This window comes from Penicillium alfredii, assembly GCF_028826965.1.
Source record: "Penicillium alfredii strain IBT 34128 chromosome Unknown utg000009l_segment0_segment0, whole genome shotgun sequence".
Lineage (NCBI taxonomy): Eukaryota > Fungi > Ascomycota > Eurotiomycetes > Eurotiales > Aspergillaceae > Penicillium > Penicillium alfredii.
The window spans coordinates 3,985,622-4,009,158 of record NW_026622706.1 but is presented as its reverse complement, the minus strand read 5'-3'; the positions used below and the strand labels follow the sequence as shown (position 1 = coordinate 4,009,158).

Here is a 23,537-nt window from a genome sequence, read left to right as displayed (position 1 = left end):
CAACTTCTGCCAATCTTAGACTAACATAATATCCCATTGCCACTGACAATCATTCAACAAAGCCCAAGCAAACATGAGGAAAATACCAGTGGCGCTGAAATACAAGTGTTATCTCGTGCTATCGTGGAGAGGCTCCACCCAAAGAGTTCCCCCGCATTGGTGATAATGCGCCCTGGCCCTCTGCCACTTGCACATTACACACATCCAATTCCATCCTCATGGGCGGCAAAGTCGCGAAACGTTCATTGAATGCGTAGGTACCGTTCTTTCTCTTCACTGAACTCTTGGCTAACGACACTCGAACAGCTGCACACGATGCCGGAGGCAGAAGATCAAATGCTCCGGAACGCAGCCGTGCGATGGCTGCACCAAACGCAAATTGACCTGCGTCTTCGATGATAGCGAGCAAAAGATTCTTGTCACCAAAGGGTGAGTCAATCTTACCGTTGTAAGAATTGTACTAATATAAGAACCAGATACCTCGCTGAGCTGGAGCAAAAGCTGGCGAGCATACAACAGAATGAAAAAAGCGACCCCTGTCCCCTCAGCCCCGATGATCTCGACGACAGATCTCCTGGTATCTTCAGTCAACCGAAGATCCATCGTGATGTGCCGGATAATGCGTCGGAACCCGAACTGGACGACGCGGCCTCGAGTTTAAAAAACCCTCTATCGAGCGGGCCGCCGGCATTTATGTCTGCAGCGAATGGGAGAATGTGTGCGTACCAATATTTTTGTAGTTATGTGTCTTATTTAATGCATTCTGACTTGCATCCAGTTTACTTGGGGACATCATCGAACTGGTCGTTTACGCGTAGGGTCCTGAGCCTTACACATGAACATATACATCAAGAGCCTCTTCCTGCAGGAACTTTACTTTTCGAAGGACTGACATATGACCTTGGATGGGATGGAATGCGAACAACCCCATCCCTGGAAATACCGGTCGTCCCATCTCTCGACCACACAATCTATCTGATCAATGCTGTGAAATTCCGCTGCGGCCAAATCTATCATCTGTTCGATGAATCTGAGTTCATGACCTCGCTGCACGAATTTTATTCAAATCCAGGACCAGCAGCGACTGGAAGCCTATGGTACATCCACTTCCTTCTGATTCTTGCTTTTGGGAAAGCATTCGTACAACAAAAGTTCCCAGACAACAGACCACCAGGCTCTGAATATTTTGTCAAAGCTCTGCAACTCTTGCCAGATGCGAGTGTCTTTCATCGAGAGCCTATTGTATCAACAGAGATTCTATGCTGCATTGCACTTTACCTACAGTCCCTCGATCATCGGTCCTCTGCTCATAACTACGTATGTTTCAGAACACGATCTCAAAGATATCTCGGCTGACCACAGACCTAGATTGGACAAGCAATGCGACTGGCTATGGCGCAAGGCATGCACACCCAGATGCCGGTAGAGTATCTGGGGGAGATCAGGGTAGAGAGGTGCCGCGAGATCTGGTGGACCGTGTACATCTTGGATCGAGAAATGACCTCTTTGATGGGGTTGCCTCAATCCATCAATGACGACCATGTGTATACCCAGCTTCCCACGTTCTCAGGATCTGCGCGAAAGATATCCGCGCTCGGCATGCAGATCAAGTTGTCTCGGATCATTGCAGAGATCAACAGCAGTATGTTATATTTTCCTTTGCTGAATCCATTCCCATCGTCAAACTTTGACCATGCCCGCAGCTGTCTACGCTATCGATGGACGACTAAATCGAACTTTCCTTCTGAGCACCAAAACGGCCCTGGCGAATATCGCCGGGCTCGCCGATGAGCTTCATCTATCCTTCCCCCTGCACTTGGATCGAGCGATCAGCGGTATCTCCAGGAACCCAGCCTACCTCCATCTCCTCTATCACCAATGCATTGTGTTGGCAACGCGGCCATTGATGTTTTGCTTCCTGAAAATACAGTTCGAGTCGCCAGACTCCTACGTGGGTTACTTGAATACCTCGCGCAACGTCCAAAGCCTGATACAGATGTGCATGGACTCATCCCAGCAGATCGTCAGCATTCTTCACAGTCTACATTCCGAAGGACTCCTCGGTGAGATCCCAAAAAATCATACCATAAGGCCGAAACTAGACCCCCCGGCTAATATCATTTTATCCCAGAAACATTCCTCCCATTTGATCTTGACTCAATATTCATGTCAACAACAGTCCTCCTCATTGGCCTCGCAATCGACACCAAGATGCTAGATAACCACCCTGGATGGGTGGACAAAGCCTACACAATTTTCGATGAGATCGTGCAAAGCGGGCACCTGATCGCCAAATTCCGGCGAGCCGAGCTACAACAGCTCGAGGAAATGCTCAGCATCGTTCCCAGGGACCAGGCTCGATGTCTCTCAGTGCCTGTTTCATTTCCGCAGAACCAGAGCAGCTTGTCCCAGCATGTGCCGCTGGCGAGCTCGTTTCCGTCGTCGGCTACGCACGCCCTTCAGGCTGATGATATCATGCCCGAGTCCAATGCGGTGATTGCCGATGACTGCACTTTCACTGCTGGGTTGACGGCGGCGCAGATTATGGCGGTGGCGAACTCGATTGAGAGTATTGATACCGAGTGGATGTCTAACACGATGATAGAGCATAGTATCTGGTAGCAGAGGTGGTGTCTTTCTGCACGGAGATGCTGAATACCATCCCTCATAATCTATATATGCTTCTGATGGCCAGAGATTGCCTACCACCCAGCTATGTACATTCACAGGGCGTAAATTATCCCTAGTCCGAGATCGCAGAGCTGCTTCTTACCCTAAGATCAGAAGACTGCGGTAGTCGCCGGGGACGGGGTTCCAGTAGCTCCTGGTTTGAACATAATGTACTTGTCATCAGTTTGATGATCAAATTCGAACAGCACGACCACGTCATCCTGATTGTGGAACTCATATTTTCCCACCATATCCCGGTTTTGGTCGACATAGCTAAGATACCCTTTGGCAGATCCGCAGACATGGTCATCACCTTCGGCACCAACGCTGACTAAATAGAATAAAAAAAAACCATGATTAGAAGATAGTTTACGACAGAAAGAGCCAGGGCTGGACACTTACGCTCGGCATAGCAAGTATTGGAGGGCTTGCCATATTGGATTAAATCGCTCGAGTTGCCGACGCAGCCGATTGAGGCCATATCGAGTTCAATATAGCACTTTGAATTTTCCTCGTCGACCTTCATCGTAGCTGTGAACTTTGACAGGTCCGCTGGAGCAACGGTAGGGATCGGGTTGGAGACAGGAGCAGCAGAAGAGGAAGAGGCTTCTCTGCGAACAAATCGGTTCGCAGTTGCACAGACTGCAAAACCACCCAGAAGGGCTAAAGGTGTGATGATGTACATGGTTGGGGAGAGGGGGGGGGGGGGGGGTTGTAGCAGAAGGTAAAGTGAATAAATAGTACAGATAAGGATGCAGCAAAACAAGAGCCTCTTCTTGGGAGGACCTTTTTATATGCCTCAATTCTTAGATCGCGTTTTCGCCCCTATTTGCGAGCCTTGCTTCTAGTGTTATACCCGCTGCCAGCCTTGTTTCTAGTGTTGCGAGGCTGTGGGGGCTCGATATTTCAGACTACCATTACCACGATGTCTTTTGCGGACTGTGTGCGGTAGATTTCCATTAATCAAGGACTGTTCACTTAACAGTGATAGTCCCATACTCCCACAGACGCAGATTGGTCGAGTTGATAAAATCCTTCGCTAGATATACCTTTCATATGGTGTGATCCCAGAAAATCCACCACGGTACCAAAGACTATACAGCGACCCGTCTCTTCGGGGTGGCTGAGCCAATGGGCCAAAAATTTCACAAATTGACAACTGACATGATTCATGTGGGATAATCTAAATCCAAAAACGGTATACGGCATGCATAGATGGGATATACGCGATACATTTCTCACCGACACGGCCCAAGTGGGACATAGCGGGATGTGGGGCGCACACTCACCAGTGCATGAGGCTATGCACTTTTAGTACTTGGCTGTATCTTGGTGATAGAGACTCCACAAGGCTGGAGGGACACACGTGTCGCGGATCGCAAACCGTCTGCTTGGGATAATCCAATTGGCCCCCCTTTTCCCAAAACATCCCCATTCCGCAGTATATACATCTTAGAAGTGTTTCTATAAAAACCACGGCAATCTCGGGGGATTGGACTCCACTATGTAGTGTGGCACACTTAGTCTATTGCCAAGGCAGTTGGGGCGTCCGATCTTCGCTTTGCTGGTGGGCTGGGTAGCTGTGAGGAGTCGTGAAGTGATCTAAGTATTGGAGTCAGGTATTTTATAATAGAGCCTATATCTTTTGTTTTGTGTTTTTGTTTATTTTTTGTTTATTTTTTGTTTTTTGTGTCCTGTTTCTCTTGCATGGTGTTCCAGTCTCATACTCATAGACATAAAATGTGATCTTGGACCCACCGCAGTAGATTGCTTTGGGGTAATATAGAGAAAGACAAAGGCTAAATTTCGCTTAAAATACACACGGAATAAAAATATATACATAATCAACAGTATGGTGGGGGTTGGGCTCCAACACTGATATCAACACACCGTAAGGTTGTCCCCGGTTTGTGCCCTCGTTTTCTTCCCTATAAAGTCGTGTTCGGCCGCTGTCTCTCTCAAAACAACAGTTCCCATTGGCTCTGGCTTACATCCAGAGGCAAGCCAATGAGCGTGCTTGGCTGCAGTAAGGGAAGAACGATCTGCTGGGGTAAACGCAGCCCCAATTCCAGGAGCTGACCCGGCTCTAACGTCTGCATCAAGAATCCCCCAGGGAGCGGCGTTGAGGCAAAAGTGGCAGTGTCGGAACTCGAATCTGGCGCTTAAAACCCCCCAGATAAGGGGTAATTGAATGCTGCTCGAGATTGGTTGAAAGACCAACATCAAGACTGCCCATCTACTAGAAGAAGTAGAGTATCAAGTTCGGAATCAATTCACCGGGGAATTGGAGTTGGATTTGCTGCAAGAAGACCCACCCTCGGATATGGTCTGAGACAAGAATGTTGGACTTGCGTAGGGAAGTAACTCGGTTTCCCACAATTGGTTTTCATTGACGATGTTTCCAAGTCCCGAAAGTCCAGGTCGATAATACCATATTTGAATTCCGGGCGCGTCGGGCTGCATCTCGGCGCACATTGAATCAATATAAGCAGACTGAGGAATCGTCTCCCCGGGCTCGATACCCTCGGATTCAATCCCAATCAGTCGTTCCAATACAAGAGCCGTTGCTGAAGTCGTCAAAATATCTTCTTGGCGCTTTCGTCTTCGCGGCAAGACCAAAGCCCCTCGTTGGGCCAGCTGGTCACAGCCTTGAAGTTCATGCAGCAGGCGCAATGCCTCTTGTCGCACGTGCCAATCGCGGCAGTGAAATCCACAGAAAAAGATGGCCGGGATGATTCCAGCCCTGAAGGAAGAGTGTTGCGTGGGATAGCTCACACTGAGCGCGGCGAGATAGATGGCTCGGCGGAAGTGAGGGAGAGGATCTTCGTAGTTGTATTCGGGGTGGTCAGGCGAATTCTGGGCGATGACAATCTTGGTATAGAGAACCTCGCTCCACAGGTTCATCAGCATCAGGGTGTTTTGATCTCGTTGTGAAAATGCTTCTCCACCAAGCATCTCGCTCGCCTTCAATTGACCTCGAAACTGGCGGACATTGCTAAGCACTGCAACCTCTCCCTTTCCTGGAAATGTCCGAGAGGTGGAGATACCAAACCCCTGGGGATGACTCTGCAACACGAGCCATCCCAGCATCACCGTGAGTTCACTAACTTTTTCCAAAATCTCGGGAGGCTCGGGCTCGGGCTCGGGAGAGAGCGCAGAGAACGCGTGACGATCGTCAATGAGTAGACAAGGAATCGAAGGATGATCGTCTCGAATGAAATCCTTGGGGTTGGCAAAGGTCGACCAGTGGAGATGGAGTTGGGCAAAAGCCTTTTTCAAGATCGGCCCGGCAGAACTATTGTCGAAGTTGTTCTTCTCCCATTCGATGAACAATCGGTCCCCAGACTGCAGATGGCAACCGGCGGTGTACACGTCCCCCTGGAACAGAGCGAGCGTGATTAACATGACACAGGTGACCAAAACGACCTCCTTGTGGGAGCGACCGAGCTGGCCGGTCCCCAGATGTTGTTGGAGCCCGGTAATGGCCTTATTGCATTGCTGTAGCACCAGCGAGCTCTCCTCGCCGTCGAAGCGCTGGCCCGATTTCTTCTGCTCAAAATCGACATGCCGCGCACTGATGGCAATGGCAGCATGGGAAACTGCTGGTTGGTCTTCACTGACCTGATGCACCAGCCTCTGCCAGAACTCGTCGTAGAAATAGCCGGCGACCAAGTTGGATGTCCATTTGCGAAAGGAATCCAAGTGCCAACGCTCAGTCTGGGTCAGGTTTTGCTGACTTGCATCGATTAAAGTACGCATGGGGCTTGGGAGTATCGGTCCAGAATGACTTGGCACAATCGCTCCTTCATTGATGGATGATGCATCGGCTTCGCTCTCTTCCCGCCAAGCTTTCGTGCGCCGGTCCGGGACCAAGTCGTAGCCATCGCATACCCGGCCGCTGTTGGTGCATCGAAGACACGCCGGGCGGGTCTCATCACATTTTTTATGTCGGGCTCTACGAGATGGTCAGAGAGTCTGCGGAGGGGAGGAAGTTCGCGGGAAGGAAAAATCCAGGGTGACGAAGGGGAAAAACCCATACTTGCACGTCTGACAGCCAGTGCGAACCTTTGGACGACTTTGTCTCAGGCGCACACGCTTTTCCTGGCCTAAAACCATTGGGATAATGTTTTATGCGGGCCACCCGGTAACAGAAAGCAGGGGGTGATTTTCGTCAGCGATCCCTCAGTCGAAGTTGCGACCGGGTTCGATTTTATAGGCCGTTGTCAAGAAGCCCCCACTTGTGGGTCGGGCAAGTGTCGAGGAATCATCAACCCTTTTCGCGATCAATTTCTGGGATATATTTAGACGGGGGAATACCTCGAAGGCTTGGAGGGTTCAGGGGGGTGGACAGCCGCACTGGGTCAATTGCAGTGGATCAGAGGGGGAAGAAATTCTTGATACTCTCAAGAGGATCACGATCCACGGATGCACCTCACAGCTTGCCACCGTGGAACTAGCCTGTTTAAGATCCCCCGCAAACCGCACTTGTTCCCGTTGGAGCGCCCATTTGGCCCCCGAGGCGAATCGAGCAAATGACATCAACTCGTCGACCTGGGTAGATCTTAAGCCTATTAGTTATACGCGCTGAATGACCGTCCCTTATGCTTTGCCCCTGGGTTTTTGCAGTTTATTCTTTTAGTAAACTGAAAAAAAAAAAAAAAAAAAAAAAAAGACTGTTCTACGATCTATATAAACATTAGCATGATTAGTATTATCCGGTATATGGTGCGACTGGATATGTAGAGAAATAGGTGGAGCTTGAGCCAATATGCAGGTACAAGACGTTGGGAATGCTTATTTCCAAGGGTCTCAAGCTCAAGATACCTTAAGGAATTGTTACTAACGGTTTGTTTTCTCTTCCTTTCGATCTTTCTCGATCTGTGACAGATGTCAGAGATCGTCTCATTCGTAGTCATCTATAATTATCGCATCACTGCCCCCTTCGTTCCATCTTACCGAAGCTCCGCCACCCCACCGATAATTCTCTCTCCCCTGCGCCTACATTGGAATACACATTCTAAAAAAGAAGAAAGGAAGATCTGCAAAATAAAGCTGAAACACTCTCGAGTATTTCCGCGATCTTCCAGGGCTGAGGGATCGGCAATGAGATTTGAAACGTTGAACTATGATCTTGGCATTTCAAGAATTTTCAGTGTGTTCTGCATGTTCTTGGATCTTGGCCACTCTCATTCTTTGTGGTTTCTCATTATAACAATAGCATATTGTAATTCTCTTGCAAATTCCAACAAACCCTCTACCAAATGACATACTTGCGGGGCATCGCGCCAGGAAATCTGGCCCCATGAGCAACTCAAGGACTTTCTAGCTTAGCAAGCATTTATTGTCTGAGCTCAGAAACTATTTCATTCTAAACTGAAATACATACACCCGAAGCTCTCTCTCTCTCTCTCTCTCTCTCTCTCTCTCTCTTCCTTGCTAGACTCTGCGATGTTATCAAATTTTCAAACTTGATTTGCTGTCTTCAACTCTTACTTCCACCGAAGCAGACTATTACCAGCACAGGCTTACTTTACACTTTCTAATATAGGAAAACAGGTAACTAACTTGAATCCCCGACCTCCTGCTTTGACCTATCACTGTAGGTAGACCCTTTCTCCCCTCTGATTGCTCTTTTACTAACATTTTTTACCTATAGCTAGGTAGCCTTAGAATTTGCAACTTTCGACCGTTTGTCTGCCAATATTTCTTCTACCCACAAAAGACGTCTGTACTCGCCCCTATTGTCGCTGTATCGTCTAGTTGACTTAAGGTGCAGAGTGCGGGCCACCAGACCACAGAACGGTTGGATACTAGGCCCTCATTGCATGATAGTGCTTCTTTCTTCCATGGGATAGTGCAAAAAATGATCTCTAAGGTCTACTCTTTGTGAACCTACCCGATCGCTTCAAAATTATAGTAGCGACGACCGCTGCCTTAATATATCTAATGAGATAAAATTTATCCCAAGGATCTTGATATATCTTATTTACCAATGCTAGTTAAACTGATATCATTCAGCAATGGAATTTATCAGCCTTTTATACCTGCCACTTTATAAAGATAGACGCTGCTAAAAGATCAGAAGAGAGCGAAGTCATTTTATTTCAGTACCTTGATTCATCCACAGTTGTTAAACCGATTACTCATAAACAGCGATCGTAGAGGCTCCCGATAATTTTGCGATACATGTGAGCAGACTCAAGAGTAGAATCAGCGGCAAGATTGATGATCCTCTGAATCGCCGAAATGTGATTAATGCACCAGGCTGCAGTTATCACGCTGAAAAAAGAAGTTGATCAGCCGCCAAAACAAACAGGTTGTTGCTCTGCCGCCGACTAGTGGCGCTTCACAATCGATCTTCCAATAACATGGACTGCCCAAAAACTAGAAACTTGCAATGTTTCAAGAAATGCAATATCTCATTTCCCTGACAAAAGTACCCATTCATATCTATCGGTTGTTTTATTAGCCCTCCTTCCTATACACTAGAAACCAACAGCCAATGTTTCCCCTGATCACTTCAAAACTGTCACTACCTTCGATGGAATGGATCCAATCTCAATCACCACAGGGGCTGTCTCACTCGCAGACGTGTGTTGGCGTCTCATCAAGTTCTTAAAGGAGATCCCGGCCGCCGTTGCCGCCATCGAAGAAGAGATTGACTCCTTGATAACTGAAGTGGAATCACTCAGGACCATTGTCTCCACGGTCGAAGAGAGCCTTCAAACCACCCATGCAGCGCATCGAATCACTTCCCGTCTCAAAGCAGCTAGTCTCGAAAACCTATGGAAAGATTGTGAACGAAGCCTTGCTATATGCCAAGATATAGCAACACAACTCGAACATCTCGTGCAAGAGATTCATGGCAAATTTCGCTCTACAGCCACCGGAGGGCTTGACGGACTGAAAAAAGAGTTTCGCAGACGTGAAAAGGTCCCAAGGCTGCAGGGACTACGTGATAGACTCTCTTTTGAAAAACAAAACCTTCAGATCTTGCTCACTGGAATCAGTCTGTTAGTATCATCAATATTTGCCTATTGTGGGTGGGTAGCTAATACTTCTCTAGGTATAATCACCAAACATCTCAAGACACGCTCGATGAAATATCCACCGACCTGCGAAACCTCGATCTGCGCTTTAAACAACAAATAGTGGCCCTCGAGAGTCACCTCAAATCATCCGGCGAAAGACATCTAGACCGGGATGAGGAGGATATTGCAGCATTATCGAGGGTCAAGCAATTTCGAAATGCTGTACAATCTGTTGCCACGGCGGTTTCTATCACGACGCCAAACAAATTCTTCGATATTCCCCAGCCTGTCAGCAGCGTGTATACAGGCCGAAATCAGTTCCTTGAAAAACTAGAGAACTTTCTAATGGCGTCCGTTGATCAGCCACAAAAACAGCAGCGCTTTGTTATCTATGGAATGGGTGGATCGGGAAAGACGCAATTTTGTTCTAAATTTGCGGAGCAAAATCGAGAAAGGTACGCGCTTTTCTTTGTATATGTCTTTATTTCTTGCGGAAACATTGTCCCACTGACATGTTCTCGATAGCTTCTGGGGAGTCTTCTGGGTCGATGCGAGCTCCCATGAACGAATGAAACAGACATACGCCGAGATTGCAAAGTTCGGCAAGGTAGAGGCTAATCACAGTGCAGCCATGCATTGGCTGTCCAACCGCGAAGAAAGATGGCTTTTGCTCATCGACAACGCCGACGATCCTCGCATTGACTTGCATGAGTACTTCCCCAAGGGCGACAGAGGCCATATCATCATCACGACACGCAACCCAGCACATAAGATATATGGCAATGTTGGTCCAGGGTTCTTCGAGTTTCAAGGGCTAGAAGATGGCGACGCCAGTGCTCTTCTCTTGCGGGCTGCTCGATTGACAGAGCCATGGGATGCCGACTCTTCATCATGGGCTACCAAGATCACCCGACAACTGGGCTTTCTGGCACTTGCCTTGGTCCATGCTGGTGCTGCGATCAGAAATGGTCTATGTTCTCTCAAAGATTATTTGGTGTTCTACGACAAGGATTGGGAGCGGATCCGCCGGACACCGAAATCATCGTTGGACTCTGGCGACAAATACGAGCAATATATGAGCGCGCTTGCAACATACGAGGTGTCCTACAGGGGCATTGAAAAGAAAGGAACAGAGCCTTCGGAGGATGCAATCCAACTGCTAAAGCTGTTCTCTTTCCTGTATTTCAAGAATATCCGCTTCGACATCTTGAAGAAGGCCGTGCTGAATGGCGGGATTGAGAAGCTCCAACAGGAGAAGGCAGATGAAGAGAACTCCAGTCAATCAAAAACTTGGTGGCAGAGATACGATAACTTTCGCATATCTATACTGGGCTTCATTGCCCAAGATCGCAGCCCTCCTGCCTTGCCGCTGGTCATACGAGAAGGCAGAGAATCAGGGTTTTTCGATGACATACGAGTTCGCTATGCGCTCAGAGAACTTGTTCAAATGTCTCTGATCACGCATCACGAATCCAACGATAGTTACTCGATGCACCCTCTAGTCCACAGGTGGGCCCGAGAAAGACCCGATATGAGCACGACAGAGCAAGCTGTATGGGCGCATGTAGCAGCCACGACACTAGCGCATTCAATTCTTCTCCCGCCTCTCGAAAACACTGAATCCGAAGAGCTCTTTCGAAGAGATATCCTCCCTCATATTGATCATGTCAGAAGCTGCCAAGAAGCCACGGAGCGGAGAATCTCCGAGAATAGAAAACGCCGCTGGTATGGGCTCCTGCAGTGGCCTGGAGCTGGGTCAAGCTTTGGTCGTTCCCAAGCTCTTCTGAACGCCAAATTCAGTGTTGTGTTTGCTCAAAATGGCCGATGGAATGATGCAGAAGCGCTTCAACTGGCTGTGAAAAGATACACAGACAAGGTCCTTGGCTTGGGTCAACATGCTGCGCGACGTATTACATTAGCACTGGCACTTACCTATTGGAACCAGGGAAGGGGTGACGAAGCATCGGATCTGCAGGATGGCGTCCTTCAGGCCTGTCTTGCGTCTCTGGGGCCCACCAGCCATGAGACATTGATGACCATGGATCTTCTAGGTCAAACAAGATGGCAGCAAGGAAGATATAGTGAGGCCAGGATGCTTCAGCAACACGCCGTCGAAGGTCTCATGAACCTAAAGGGCCTCAAACATGAAGACACCTTGAGTGCCATGGGGAGTCTTGGCCGAACACTTGCCAAGTTCTACGAGAATCTCGACGAAGCCAAGAGACTTCTCAATCTGTCCTTTGACGGGATGTGTGAGATATTAGGCTCCACGCATTTAAAGACACTGCACGTGCGAGAAGATCTGGCCATGCTCGCTTTGCAAATGGAAGAAAACCTACCACTGGCTTTAGAGACGATGCAGCAAATCCTCGACTGCCGCAAAGGCAAGCTTGGCAAGGAACACCCATACGTCCTCCTTGCAATGGCAAATCTGGCGAGGGTTAATTCTGCCCTTGGTCAGCACGCTCAAGCAGAGGAACTTGTTTGCAGTGCATTGTCAATCGCGGATCGCAACCTAGGCGAAGATCACATCGGCACCCTGATGGGGAGAACGGTCCTTGGTAGTATCCTCATCGGAGACCAGAGGTTTTCCGAGGCAGAGACTACGCTTGTCAATGTAATTGAGAAGCAGCGACATCTCTCCTCCCACCGCGGTGATTTCCATCCGGATCGAATTGGGGCGATGATTAAACTTGCATCGTGCTATAGGTTACAAGGCAGACTCGATGAGAGCATTCAGCTGTGCGATGAAATAATTGAGGGGCTTCGAAAGATCAGTCTGACACAGCATCCTCTTGAAAGAAAAATGAAGGCAGAAAAGCGGGAAATTCTTGAGATGAAATGTGCTGATGCTGAGATTGAGAAGCAGGGCTAGTCAGTGCTCAAGAACCTGGCCGGTTTTTATCGGGGTAATCCAGCAGCAGGTATGTTTTAGGTTGACTTTAGTTCTATTTTTGGATAGCAAAGGTGTTTGAGGTCTCAGCCTGGGGACATAATGAGCTTGGTATGGTTCCGGATCAGGTCTATGAATAGACTACTCGTGTTCAAAGAGGACCAATGTCCTTGTAAATCAAAAAAAAAAAAAAAAAAAAAAAGGTCTAAACTACTTTCTGCCTTATACCAGTAGAGATCGCTAGTGGGGATTTGATACTGACATCTTCTCGGGGGCAAGCGTCTCAACTCAGTCGAAGCAGTCCTAAATTCAGAGGCCAAAGAAAGGCGTAGGCAAAAGCAATTCAATGCCATTGTTCTCTGGTACTCAAAGGGTGGTTTATCAATTCATTGATATCTTATTGTCAAAGTTCTTTGACAATCCTTTAATGATTCAACTAGACTGTCTCATTGTATCAAAGAACAAAGAACCTTGTACTTGCCGCACCAAAGGATGAACTCAAGTCTGCACTAAGACATACTGTTGTAAACAACACTATGAAATAATCCGAATCCTCCCATCATTCAAATCATTCGAAGTATCAGTCTACTCTCACTACTCTCATCTGATACTTTCAATCCAGATTTCTTCCACCTGCGTACCTTTTTTCCACAACCCGAACCAACACTAACCAACAAGCAAGGTACGTATCTTTCAGAAACATCTGTCACTCTTCTCAAAAGGCATACTTCTAACTCTTCTTACAGATGTGTGAGCTACTCTGCTACTGCTTCCGCGGCCGACGTGGCTGTGGGCATGTCTACGCCTACCACCTTCAACGCTGCCACATCTCATTCTCGCGTCCTGATCAGTCCTTCTGCGATGCCCCAAATGGCCGCACTCGCGATCTTCCTCGGCGCGTCTATGCAGCCGATGACAACAAGCCCGGCCCATGTCCCGCATGCCGTGGTGACACGCCCCCGAGTTCAGAGGGCTCGGAGATTGGGTTTGTGGCCTAGTTCATTTTTGCCTGTTGATTATGATTCAGGGCAAATGTGGCTGTCTTGACGATGCTAATATGCAATCTTGGACAACAGTGCAGATGCGATAAACAACCGATTTGCATCATAATCATCTGTGGCAGAGTGTCCGGCGCTTTGGGATTTGATTGACTGGTTTTGTTCTGATGTGTTGGCTCATTGAATTTGGAAGTTTTTGAAGTCGAACGTGTCTCTAGTAATGATGGGTTTCTGTCCATAATCTTGATCTAGATTCTACATGACAATCTTTTATTCATCCTCCAATTCACCTTCGTAGTTGTCAAAGCTAAACACTTACTTCATCCTCCATTCCTTCAATAGGCTGATTCCACTCAAACCGAAAATGATGAAAGGGTTTTGGGTCAGTCATTTAGCAACCTCATTGGAATCAAGCAGGGACACAATGTGTCGCTTCTGATCCTCCACAACATGTCCTTTGGCTTGTTCTATTAACAAGGCCCTTGGCATACAAGAGCTTGTTAGAAGCTGCGCTCGAAGACCATGCAGTTTGACAATTTGAAGCATCTATATATTGGTCCAACTTGGGTACGCCCAACAAAGCGTTGTCTTGGGAAAGCACTTCTTCAGCACGTACTCGCAGATAAACGAGTTATATTATGTCGAGTTGCCGTCGAGCTGGTTGTGGATCCCAACGAGGATGTGGACGAAACGGATGGGCATCCGATGAGGGGAAAACTACAGAAGTAAACATCCTTCCTCTTCTTCTTCTTCTTCTTTCCCCCATCTGAACACACAACAATTATTTTCAACTTCTGAATATTTTCCTCATTCTATTTCATCATGGCGATCCCCAATAATGCGACTCTCTGCCTGTTGGGCTGTGGTATGATAGTATTCTGGTCATGGTCGAATCTCGCACTGACCTGCAACAGGAAACATGGGAACGGCCATTCTAAATGGGCTGCTCAATGCTCCTCCAGAAGAAGCCAACAAACTCCCCTTCACTCGATTCATCGCCTGCGTCCGCAGTCAAAACTCAGAGGAAAGACTCAAAGAGCGTTTCTCCGAACATCTCGACAAAGTAGAAGTGACCCGGGGCGAAAACATCTCCGCAGTGCAGAAATCAGAAGTTATCATCTTGGGCAGTGATCCAGCGGATATTGAAACACTCCTCTCACAGCAAGGACTCCGCGAGGCGGTAGCCAACAGGCTCCTAATCAGCATTGCTGCAGGCTGGACGCGCCAAAAACTCGAGCAGAGACTCTACGGCAGCGAAACCACAGCCATCAACACGAACGGCCGCGCCTGGGTGGTGCGCACGCTACCCAACATCGCAGCGCAAGTTTCGCAGTCGCTGACGGCAATCGAAGCATCCGAGCCTGCGCTGCCCATAGAGTATCTTGAGATCACGACCGCCATTTTCCGGCAGATCGGCCGGCCGGTGCATGTGGATGCACGGCTCATGAATGTGACGACGGCGGTTGGCGGGTCGACGCCGGCCTTTTTCGCGGTGATCTGTGATGCGCTGATTGATGCCGCTGTGGCTGTCGGGATGCCGAGGGGTCTGGCTCATACCATGATCTTTCAATCAATGCAAGGCACGGCTACTATGTTGCAGGGTGGGGTGCATCCTGCGTTGCTGAGGGACCAGGGTACCTCCCCCGAGGGCTGCACTATTGGGGGCTTGATGGTTATGGAAGAGGCTGGGGTGCGAGGGCATGTTGGGCGAGCGCTGAGAGAAGCTGTTACCCTGGCTCGTCTCATGGAGACGACGGAGCATGTCAACGACACTAGACATTAGAATGAGTTCTGAATATACCCATGTGGTCACTGCTTTGATCGATCAACATTTCAAATTTCTTGCATTTCTTTTTACAGCTGTTTTTGGCAGTATCAATCCACAATTCTTGCTGCGTGCTGATCCCGGGCACCGTCCCCGACATGCCAAGGTCGGTCACCTTGTCCGGTATTTAGTGGGGTCTGCACTATCTACAACTGCATAGAGCCAAGGCCAATGTATATCACCATGGTTCTTCTTCAGCAAAGCCTAGCAAGATTCGAAAGACCTGAAATTCAACATTGGCCTTCGTTTGCCAAACACATCACTTGGATAGAGCCAGAGCCAGCTGAGAAATCCAGAATGGATGCTGAATTGTTGCCCAGGAAGAGGGAAGTCATTCCGCACACAGCTAAAGAGGTGATGGTGGGTGCTGCGGGTGGGATAGCGCAGGTTTTAATCGGTGGGTTCAGAACACTTCTCCCAAGACATGGTTAGTATATTGACGCATGTTTTGCATACAGGGCAGCCGTTTGGTGAGTACTTCCGCACTTTTGCTGTTAGCTTGCAACTCATTGACTTGAACTGGTAGACATCATCAAAGTCCGCATGCAAACCCAGGCTGCCAGGGGTGCGCTGCAGATGGCGAGGAATGTCTGGACTCGGGAAGGGTCCCTGGCTTTCTATAAAGTAAATTCCCTTTGCTGTGAGAAAGGCGACAGGACAATATTGATCTCACGATATGGCAGGGATCCACGGCCCCGCTAGTAGGAGTAGGAGCCTGCGTAGGTGTCCTCCTCACAAGCCCAAGCTCAAGAACTCACCCCAAAAACAGATCAGTATGGTCTTTACCTCCTTCCAATGCTTTTCCAGTATGCTCGCATCTCAGAATAATTCAGATGACACAAAACGTCTCCTTTTCCAACAGATCTATCTTGCCGGGGGTATGGCCGGTCTGGTAAACAGCGTCATGTCGGGTCCTGTGGAGCATATTCGAATCCGACTGCAGACGCAGCGCTCAGAATCCTCACAACAACTCTACTCCGGGACACGAGACTGCGTGCAAAAGATACTGCGCCAAGCCGGCCTGGCGGGTCTCTATCGTGGGCAAATTCCCACCATGTTGCGCGAGTTCCACAGTTACGGGATCTGGTTTGCCGCGTACGAGTTCCTGCTTGGTCAGATGATGGCAAGGGAGAATCAACGTCGCGAAGATATTGCACCCTGGAAAGTGGCCGGATGTGGAGGAATTGCTGGAGAAGTTCTCTGGGCGGCCAACCATCCGTTTGATGTGGTCAAGAGTAAGATGCAGACGGACGGCTTTGGCCCCGAGCGAAATTACCGCACCATGCGGGACGCCGTGCGGCAAACCTGGCAAGTTGATGGGTTTCAAGGGTTCTTCCGCGGTCTGGGGCCAACACTGTGTCGAGCGATGCCTGTTTCTGCGGGGACATTTGTGGTGTAAGTGAGCCTTCTTTGCCTGCCAACCCAAGCAGATGCCTTGGTCACTGGAGAAATAGTTAATCCGATGCGACAGGGTGGAAACGGTCCGACGTTGGATCACATGATTGAATGGCTTCTTTTTAGCCTGGAGGTGCAGGCATCTATGGACACGGAAATTAGGCACAATTGACACTTGGCCCCTGATTGATTCTGAGCTTAATATTATCAATCTTTGATCGATTGATCGATTTCTCGGTATATCCACGGATATATAAGGTATCTAAGGCAAAGTGGGATGTCCGAACTTACTCAGAGATAACAGTTAATCAGCGGTGGGGCCTCGTTCTGGGCGGTCTTTCTTGATAATCCACGAGCTTCGGTATCTTTCTGCTTGGAATCACCTCATAAGGAGCGCCATGTCCCACTTTTCATTCGTCATAAGGTGCCCCTGGCCGATCCCGATGGGCCGAAATGTGTAAGCGTAGATGCCCTCAACTTATTAAACTGCCCCTCCCTCCCACCTCTCCCACCAACTCTTTCTTTCTCTTCCCCATACCACTTTTTCATCAATTGATCTTCGAATCTCCTCCCATTTACTCAATTCATCATGCCTCTCCAGACCGGTGACAGCTTCCCCTCGGATGTGACCTTCTCGTAAGTTTGATTTGTTGCTTTTTCCCTCTTCGGCCTCTTCTTTGCCCCCCCCCCCACCATCCCGCCATCCCGCCAACTCACCAACTAACCCATTCATCAGCTACATCCCTTGGTCCGAGGACAAGGGCGAGATCACCTCGTGCGGTATCCCCATCAACTACCACGCCTCCAAGGAGTGGGCCGACAAGAAGGTCATCCTCTTCGCCCTGCCCGGTTCGTCACCGCTCTTTTCTTTTCCTTTTCTTCCCCGTCTGCAAGGTTCTCACGCTGACCGCTTCCTATAGGTGCTTTCACCCCCGTCTGCTCCGCCAACCACGTCCCCGAGTACATCCAGAAGCTGCCCGAGATCCGCGCCAAGGGTGTTGACGTTGTTGCCGTCCTCGCCTACAACGATGCTTTCGTCATGAGCGCCTGGGGCAAGGCCAACGGTGTCACCGGCGATGACATTGTACGTCAACTCCCCAATGGCAATTCGTGTCATCCACATATCTGACTGACTGTCCCACAGCTGTTCCTCTCCGACCCCGAGGCCGCCTTCTCCAAGAGCATCGGCTGGGCCGACGAGGAGGGCCGTACCTACCGCTACGCCATCGTCCTCGACCACGGCAAGGTCACCTACGCCGCCAAGGAGACTGCCCGCAACTCCCTCGATGTAAGTTCAAAAATATTCTGTTTCTCAGTCAATGAGTGTTCTCTATACTAACGCACCCCCGTTTCTAGGTCTCGAGCGCCGAAACCGTCTTCAAGCACCTGTAAACCACACCCGTGGTTTCCAAGGATCAACAATGGATTTAGACGACCGGCACAATGTTTTCATGGGGTGATTCGGGGCTTCCAGTGGGCTATTCCCACGGGGTTTTTTCCGTCCCCGCTGCTGTTAGCAGGCATAGATATTAGATCGCCCCCGGTACTTGCTTTTGCCTGGCCGAGCTTAGAGAAATACATTTTAATGAAGCTATGAATCATCTGCGGGTCTATTTGTATTGTTTATAGAGATCAGGGAAGTGTTGATGTTTTAACATACTCCGAGAGGCCTGTGCTCACCGGTCTGTGCTCAGTCGGTATTCAGCCCGGGGGATCGACGAGTCGGCAGTTCAGATGAATGCCGACTACTGGAATTCGTAGATTTAGAAAATTAACGTGATTGACGAATAGTACATGATATCATTTATGATTATCAGCAGCCGGTGTATACTTCAATGGTATCTTACAAATAAAACAAAAGTATGGATATCACAGCTCAAGAAAAAAACTCCAGTGCAGCACCAGAATCAAGAATCAAGAATCAAGAATCGTAGCAATAGCAACAGATTTGTTCTTGCGCCGCTCCTCCTTCGGACGCAAGCCCCGACTTAACCCACCGCCCATGCCACGCGCAAGAGAGGCAAAGGGCGACGATTCCTGCCACAGATCCAGGTCATCCTCATGTTGGCCAACGCCGACCTTGGCAGTGGACGTGGTTGGGCCGGCGGGATCAGCCGCGACGGGATCTGATTGCCGGCTGCGATGCCGCTTGTCGTGTGTGTGGCTGCGATGGGGGTTGGCTGAATTCTCAGGCTCGTTGCCGGGGGAGTGTGGTTGTTCCCATGTGGGCATGGGGACGTCGGCTGCGACGTGCTCGGCGCAGTTGCAGCCGCATCCAGTAGGGCAGGACGGAGGCGTTTGAGGGTATTGATGGTGGTGATGGGGGCCATCGGATGGATCCAAGGGGCGGTCGGGTTGGTCGCCCGCGTGTAGGAACCACTGGCGGTGGCAGTCGAAGCAGCTTACATGGCCGCAGCTGAGACAAGGAACCAGCATACCGTCCACAACCTCCCCGCAGATGACGCAGGGGAGCTTGGCTGGCAGCGGGTGGCGGGGCTTGCAGTTCGGGCAGCGACGGAATGGGGTCTTTTGGCGGGTGCGCTTCGAGGGGGAGTCAGCCGCCAGAGGCGATAAGGTGAAGATAGACAGCTGCAGAGCATGGCCGCAGCTGGCGCAGTGGCGCTGGAAGTCGAGGCCTTGGAGATTGCGGTCCGGTGCGGGATCCTTGAACGAGGTCATTGTGGAACTGTGACTGTTCCAGTAATGACTGGCGTGCAGATCGTCTACGCGGTCTGTCACTGCGCCAATCCTGAGGACCTCGCTTCCCTGCACGGGTAGGTCCCAGATCGATAACAAGTTGGCGTATGCGCGGCGGTACGACCGGTATAGCCATTCTTTGTTCCGATCAAGGAAGGAATCCTGCGTGGACGAGTCCGCGTCGAATGCGCTTTGGTTTTTGAACGTGACCTTGAACCTCGCGGGTACCTTGGCACGCTGAGGCGGCCGGTCACTTTCGGTGTCGGAGTGAGTCTGTGATATGAGAATTGATGATTTGGTTAGATAACTAGGAATCGCTGAGATAGGTTTAGGAGAGGTTTTGTTGGTAGGCCATACCCCTGGTGCCGTTGCTGTACTTGGGCTTTCCATTGGACTTGGTTTCTTCTTGTTCAGGGTATGCGCGGGTGGGGATGCGGATGACGGTCCGAAGGTGAACGAGCGAGACAAAGAGGATGCCAGTACCGACCCAAATCCGGATCCACTCCGCGGCTGGGACTGCTGATCAGGAGACGCGGCCATAGAGACGTTGTGGCTCAGTGATTTTCGGTCAGCGGTGAAACCCCGTGGACGAGACATAACAGGAGGGGTTGTGCCTGTCGAGAAAGGGGGCGTGGAGTCGACGCGCTGGAGTTCGCCGGATGACCGTGCCGAGCTCTGGATCACAGGCATGACTTGAGAGTCCTTAGGTCCAGACGATATGGGTGTTGTAGTTTGGGATTTGTTCTGTACTGTCGATGCAACAGATGAGAAATCCAGAGAGAAATCCCGCTGCTCGGAACGCAGTTTCTCTTGCGGGCGCTCTGAACGTCCTTCAGAGTTGGCCTCAAGAAGCACACACGACAACATAGCCACCATCTGCACATCACCAATGCGCTCAAAATGCTCAAAGAGGGCGGGTACAAGCCAATGACTGCCCAGCGGGTGGTCACCCCACTGAATGACACTGCCAGCGAGGTCTTTATAGAGTCCGTCTTTCCCTAAGCCGTGGGGCAGGTCGAACCCAATGCCCTTTCTTTGCTGGTGCCTTGCTCCCAGACCCGGGCCAAGAGTGCCAGGGTTTCTTTGGACATGCAAAATCAACTTGATAAGGCTCCAGATTTGGGCCAATTCGTGGCAGCCAGCGTCCAGGGCTACAGCAGCATTGTGAGCACAGACATCAGTCCCTTTGCCGCAAATGCGGTATTTGCTAGCCAACTCTCGCTTCACCGGCAGCAAATCGCTGAGGTCGTGGATGGAGACAACATTCTGCGGCGTCTCGGATGACTTGGCGGTCGCTGCACCTCCAGTGGATCGTTGGGAGTTATCTGTAGACCGCGGCCGGTGAATTCCCATGCTGCCGGCACTCCGCCAGGTCTGTGGGGCTGGAAAGCGAGTCGGCAGCCCAGAAAGAATATCGGACGAGCCAGACGAACTGGAAGTCTCGGAGTATGAGTCGTCGGAATAGTCCGAGGCACCATCATCCGTACTGGTGATTGTGCCGGGTATGCGTGGGCCGGGGGAGCTGGTCTGCAGACGACCAAACCCTTCAAATACTTTATCGTTTCTGGATAGTCTGCTCATCTCCTTGAAGCCCAGGTTTTCAAACAGAGCCGCCGACTTGTCCTTCTTGGGCGGGAAAAAGCACACCAGACGGCCGTCGTTCGCCCACAGCGCTCCACACTTTTTGGCCACGGGCACCATGACGTTGGCATTGACTGGCCGAAGCAGCTCAGAACTCATTCCTAGCTCCTGGCTCTGCGTCATGCCTACTTCGTCTTCGTCGCTGGAGTCACCCATCAAGTCTCCATTCAGAAGGGATTTCACATTGTCGGCGGTTTCGCCAAGAATCCACGCAACAGTCTCTTCAAGGGTAGTCTCGCCCAGAAGATAACGGACAACTCCTTCGAGGCATCCTCGCTTGCGGGACAAGTGAGTCTCCGCAATTGTTCGCAGCTCAGCAGTGATATTTCTGGCCAGTTCATCCGTAACCGCCGCTGTCTTCTGGCATGTGAATGCTGGGATGGCACTCTTGGGATAGCTGACTGGGAACTTGATGTCCACCTTCAGGAACAAAGAAGCACCATCAGCACCCCAAGGCCCATTCAGGGCGATCGATATCTTTCTCTGTCGAACATCTACTGACTCAAATACCACCTTGGTAAATTTCTCACCCACGTGGCTGATTTCGTCACCCAAAGTCTCGATATCCCAGCCCGATATCTTCACACCACGCATCCATGCAATCGGATTGGTGTCAGCTCTCAAATTTGATCGAGGTTGCATGCCAACTCGACTATCAACATGGCCTCCGCGAGTCCACGCGTTAGCATGCGGAACAGATAGGGCATTCATCCCTGTTCCCGTAGAAGAATGAGGGTGGAAGTAGTGCGGGCCGGTGGAGGATGAGGACTCGACTTCCTCGAAATCCAAATCGGAGTTCACGTCGCGGAAACTTCGGTATACCGCACCTAGGCGAGTCACATTGCGCGTGGAAATAAATGATTCACCTTTTTCATAGCCAACTCTTCGGAGAATTTCCGGGTCCACTCTGTGCAGACGGAGCTCTCGATCTGTTCCCCAGGTTACAAGCTGGAACTCCCGGTGATCAATGCCGTCCGTCACGCCCCCGCGCGGTCTCCAGAGAAATTCCTTGACTTGTCCTTTGTGTCCAGGGAAGCTATGAACCAGAGGCAGATCTTCATCAGGTTTAGATCCCTCGCCGGCTCGCCGGCTGTAGAGATGGAGATCGCTGTTGCCTCGCTGCGGCATGGCCAAAACACCCCATCCAAAAGGCGTGTTTCTCGCTCGCCAAATGGGGAAGGGTGTACGGATCAGCTTTTCAGGCTTGTCGCTCTCAGAGGTGTAATCCCAAAACTTGATGGTTTTGTCCAGGGAACAAGTCACCAAGGCGCCTCGCCGGACACGATTCCAGTCGACGCCGTAGATCTTGGTGTTGTGCGCTTCAATGGACTTGATGGGGTATGCACCCATGCGATCATCCCAGATTCGCAGGAATCGGTCATGAGAGCTGGCGACGACATGGGGATCTTGCCGATTCCACTTCACCTGGGTCGCACCAGTGAACCAATCCGAGAATGAGATCGCAGGTCGCGAAGGAGTACGTAAATCCCAGCAGTGGATGAAGCTGTCCACGGCACAAGTTGCCAGAACGTCGGGATGCGAGGCCGAGAAGTTGATGTCGGTGATTGCGCGCGAGTGCGCATGCAGCACATGCTCGATAGAGTTCTGCCAGGTTTTCATGGCCAAGTTCCACACCAACGCTTTCTGGTTGGAGGTACTGACCACCCAACAGTCACGCGCTGCAAATGGTGACCACTGAACATCAGCAACCTCCCACGGTGTATGGTGTGGCAGGTACCGGGGAGGAGAATATGGCGAGTCCAAATCAATGACATGAAGGCCTTCCTTGGACGCCAGAACAACGTCCCGTCCGCAGGGGGAGATGGACATGGACCCAACAGGTTGTTCCACATGGAATGAGCTATCCTCATCAAATGTTGGGCTCTCAAAGGCCGAGGTGAGAGGCCTGGGCTCTATGGAGCTCGACATCTTGTCGGAGAGGAAATTTGCTGCCTGCACCTAATCGCGTGTTGTTCCGCGCCCTCGAAGACGCGCAGGGGTTGATATACAATTTGGAAGAGCATGCATATATATGGACACAATTCCCATGTTGAACGTCATGCACTATTCATCCATTGTGGGACAGCTGGATCAAGGAGAGTCGAGCTGCGATAACGAGATAACGTGGATGCAAGCACCAGCCACCGAGATGAGCTGTTGTGGCGAGGTGTGGCGGTGTATAGGCTTATCACGTGGCATACGGCAAGCGACAGCACCCCGCCATGCAGGGCCCCTCGGCGGTTACGTCGGTTGCAAAGTTTCGGCGTGTTTGCTCCTCCGATCTCCCCTCGGCCCTCTTTTTTTTTCTATTTTTTTCTACGGCGATAAGGCTGGGAAGGGCACCTATTACTTGGGTATTTCCTGAGACAGCATATTCCACCCTTGCA

At 50.3% G+C, this 23,537-nt stretch overlaps 9 protein-coding genes across 9 annotated transcripts; 6 read left to right on the top strand and 3 right to left on the bottom strand.

Annotated features, from left to right (window-relative positions):
- Nucleotides 1-218: 218 nt before the first annotated feature.
- NUU61_007445 (uncharacterized protein) lies at nucleotides 219-2,622 on the top strand (the record flags this gene model as incomplete). Its single annotated transcript, XM_056657970.1, has 7 exons — nucleotides 219-253; nucleotides 307-429; nucleotides 477-718; nucleotides 779-1,317; nucleotides 1,369-1,642; nucleotides 1,704-2,063; nucleotides 2,132-2,622. The coding sequence occupies 7 exons, from the start codon at nucleotides 219-221 to the stop codon at nucleotides 2,620-2,622; spliced, it is 2,064 nt and encodes a 687-aa protein (XP_056510770.1).
- A 158-nt stretch (nucleotides 2,623-2,780) lies between these two features.
- Nucleotides 2,781-3,355, bottom strand: NUU61_007444 (uncharacterized protein; the record flags this gene model as incomplete). The annotated part of the gene is made up of 2 exons (XM_056657969.1): nucleotides 2,781-3,001; nucleotides 3,073-3,355. The coding sequence occupies 2 exons, from the start codon at nucleotides 3,353-3,355 to the stop codon at nucleotides 2,781-2,783; spliced, it is 504 nt and encodes a 167-aa protein (XP_056510769.1).
- Nucleotides 3,356-4,938: 1,583 nt separating this feature from the next.
- On the bottom strand, nucleotides 4,939-6,429 carry NUU61_007443 (uncharacterized protein; the record flags this gene model as incomplete). Its single annotated transcript, XM_056657968.1, has 1 exon — nucleotides 4,939-6,429. One exon carries the CDS (start codon nucleotides 6,427-6,429, stop codon nucleotides 4,939-4,941), a length of 1,491 nt encoding a protein of 496 aa, XP_056510768.1.
- A 2,787-nt stretch (nucleotides 6,430-9,216) lies between these two features.
- On the top strand, nucleotides 9,217-12,576 carry NUU61_007442 (tetratricopeptide repeat domain-containing protein; the record flags this gene model as incomplete). Its single annotated transcript, XM_056657967.1, has 3 exons — nucleotides 9,217-9,683; nucleotides 9,737-10,156; nucleotides 10,227-12,576. 3 exons carry the CDS (start codon nucleotides 9,217-9,219, stop codon nucleotides 12,574-12,576), a joined length of 3,237 nt encoding a protein of 1,078 aa, XP_056510767.1.
- A 764-nt stretch (nucleotides 12,577-13,340) lies between these two features.
- On the top strand, nucleotides 13,341-13,592 carry NUU61_007441 (uncharacterized protein; the record flags this gene model as incomplete). The annotated part of the gene is made up of 1 exon (XM_056657966.1): nucleotides 13,341-13,592. One exon carries the CDS (start codon nucleotides 13,341-13,343, stop codon nucleotides 13,590-13,592), a length of 252 nt encoding a protein of 83 aa, XP_056510766.1.
- Nucleotides 13,593-14,511: 919 nt separating this feature from the next.
- NUU61_007440 (pyrroline-5-carboxylate reductase family protein) lies at nucleotides 14,512-15,375 on the top strand (the record flags this gene model as incomplete). Its single annotated transcript, XM_056657965.1, has 1 exon — nucleotides 14,512-15,375. One exon carries the CDS (start codon nucleotides 14,512-14,514, stop codon nucleotides 15,373-15,375), a length of 864 nt encoding a protein of 287 aa, XP_056510765.1.
- Nucleotides 15,376-15,714: 339 nt separating this feature from the next.
- Nucleotides 15,715-16,816, top strand: NUU61_007439 (mitochondrial carnitine/acylcarnitine carrier protein; the record flags this gene model as incomplete). The annotated part of the gene is made up of 5 exons (XM_056657964.1): nucleotides 15,715-15,814; nucleotides 15,876-15,887; nucleotides 15,944-16,041; nucleotides 16,101-16,136; nucleotides 16,187-16,816. The coding sequence occupies 5 exons, from the start codon at nucleotides 15,715-15,717 to the stop codon at nucleotides 16,814-16,816; spliced, it is 876 nt and encodes a 291-aa protein (XP_056510764.1).
- Nucleotides 16,817-17,401: 585 nt separating this feature from the next.
- NUU61_007438 (peroxiredoxin family protein) lies at nucleotides 17,402-18,204 on the top strand (the record flags this gene model as incomplete). Its single annotated transcript, XM_056657963.1, has 5 exons — nucleotides 17,402-17,448; nucleotides 17,549-17,661; nucleotides 17,733-17,896; nucleotides 17,957-18,100; nucleotides 18,169-18,204. The coding sequence occupies 5 exons, from the start codon at nucleotides 17,402-17,404 to the stop codon at nucleotides 18,202-18,204; spliced, it is 504 nt and encodes a 167-aa protein (XP_056510763.1).
- A 522-nt stretch (nucleotides 18,205-18,726) lies between these two features.
- On the bottom strand, nucleotides 18,727-23,079 carry NUU61_007437 (Mtc5p; the record flags this gene model as incomplete). The annotated part of the gene is made up of 1 exon (XM_056657962.1): nucleotides 18,727-23,079. One exon carries the CDS (start codon nucleotides 23,077-23,079, stop codon nucleotides 18,727-18,729), a length of 4,353 nt encoding a protein of 1,450 aa, XP_056510762.1.
- Nucleotides 23,080-23,537: the final 458 nt, after the last annotated feature.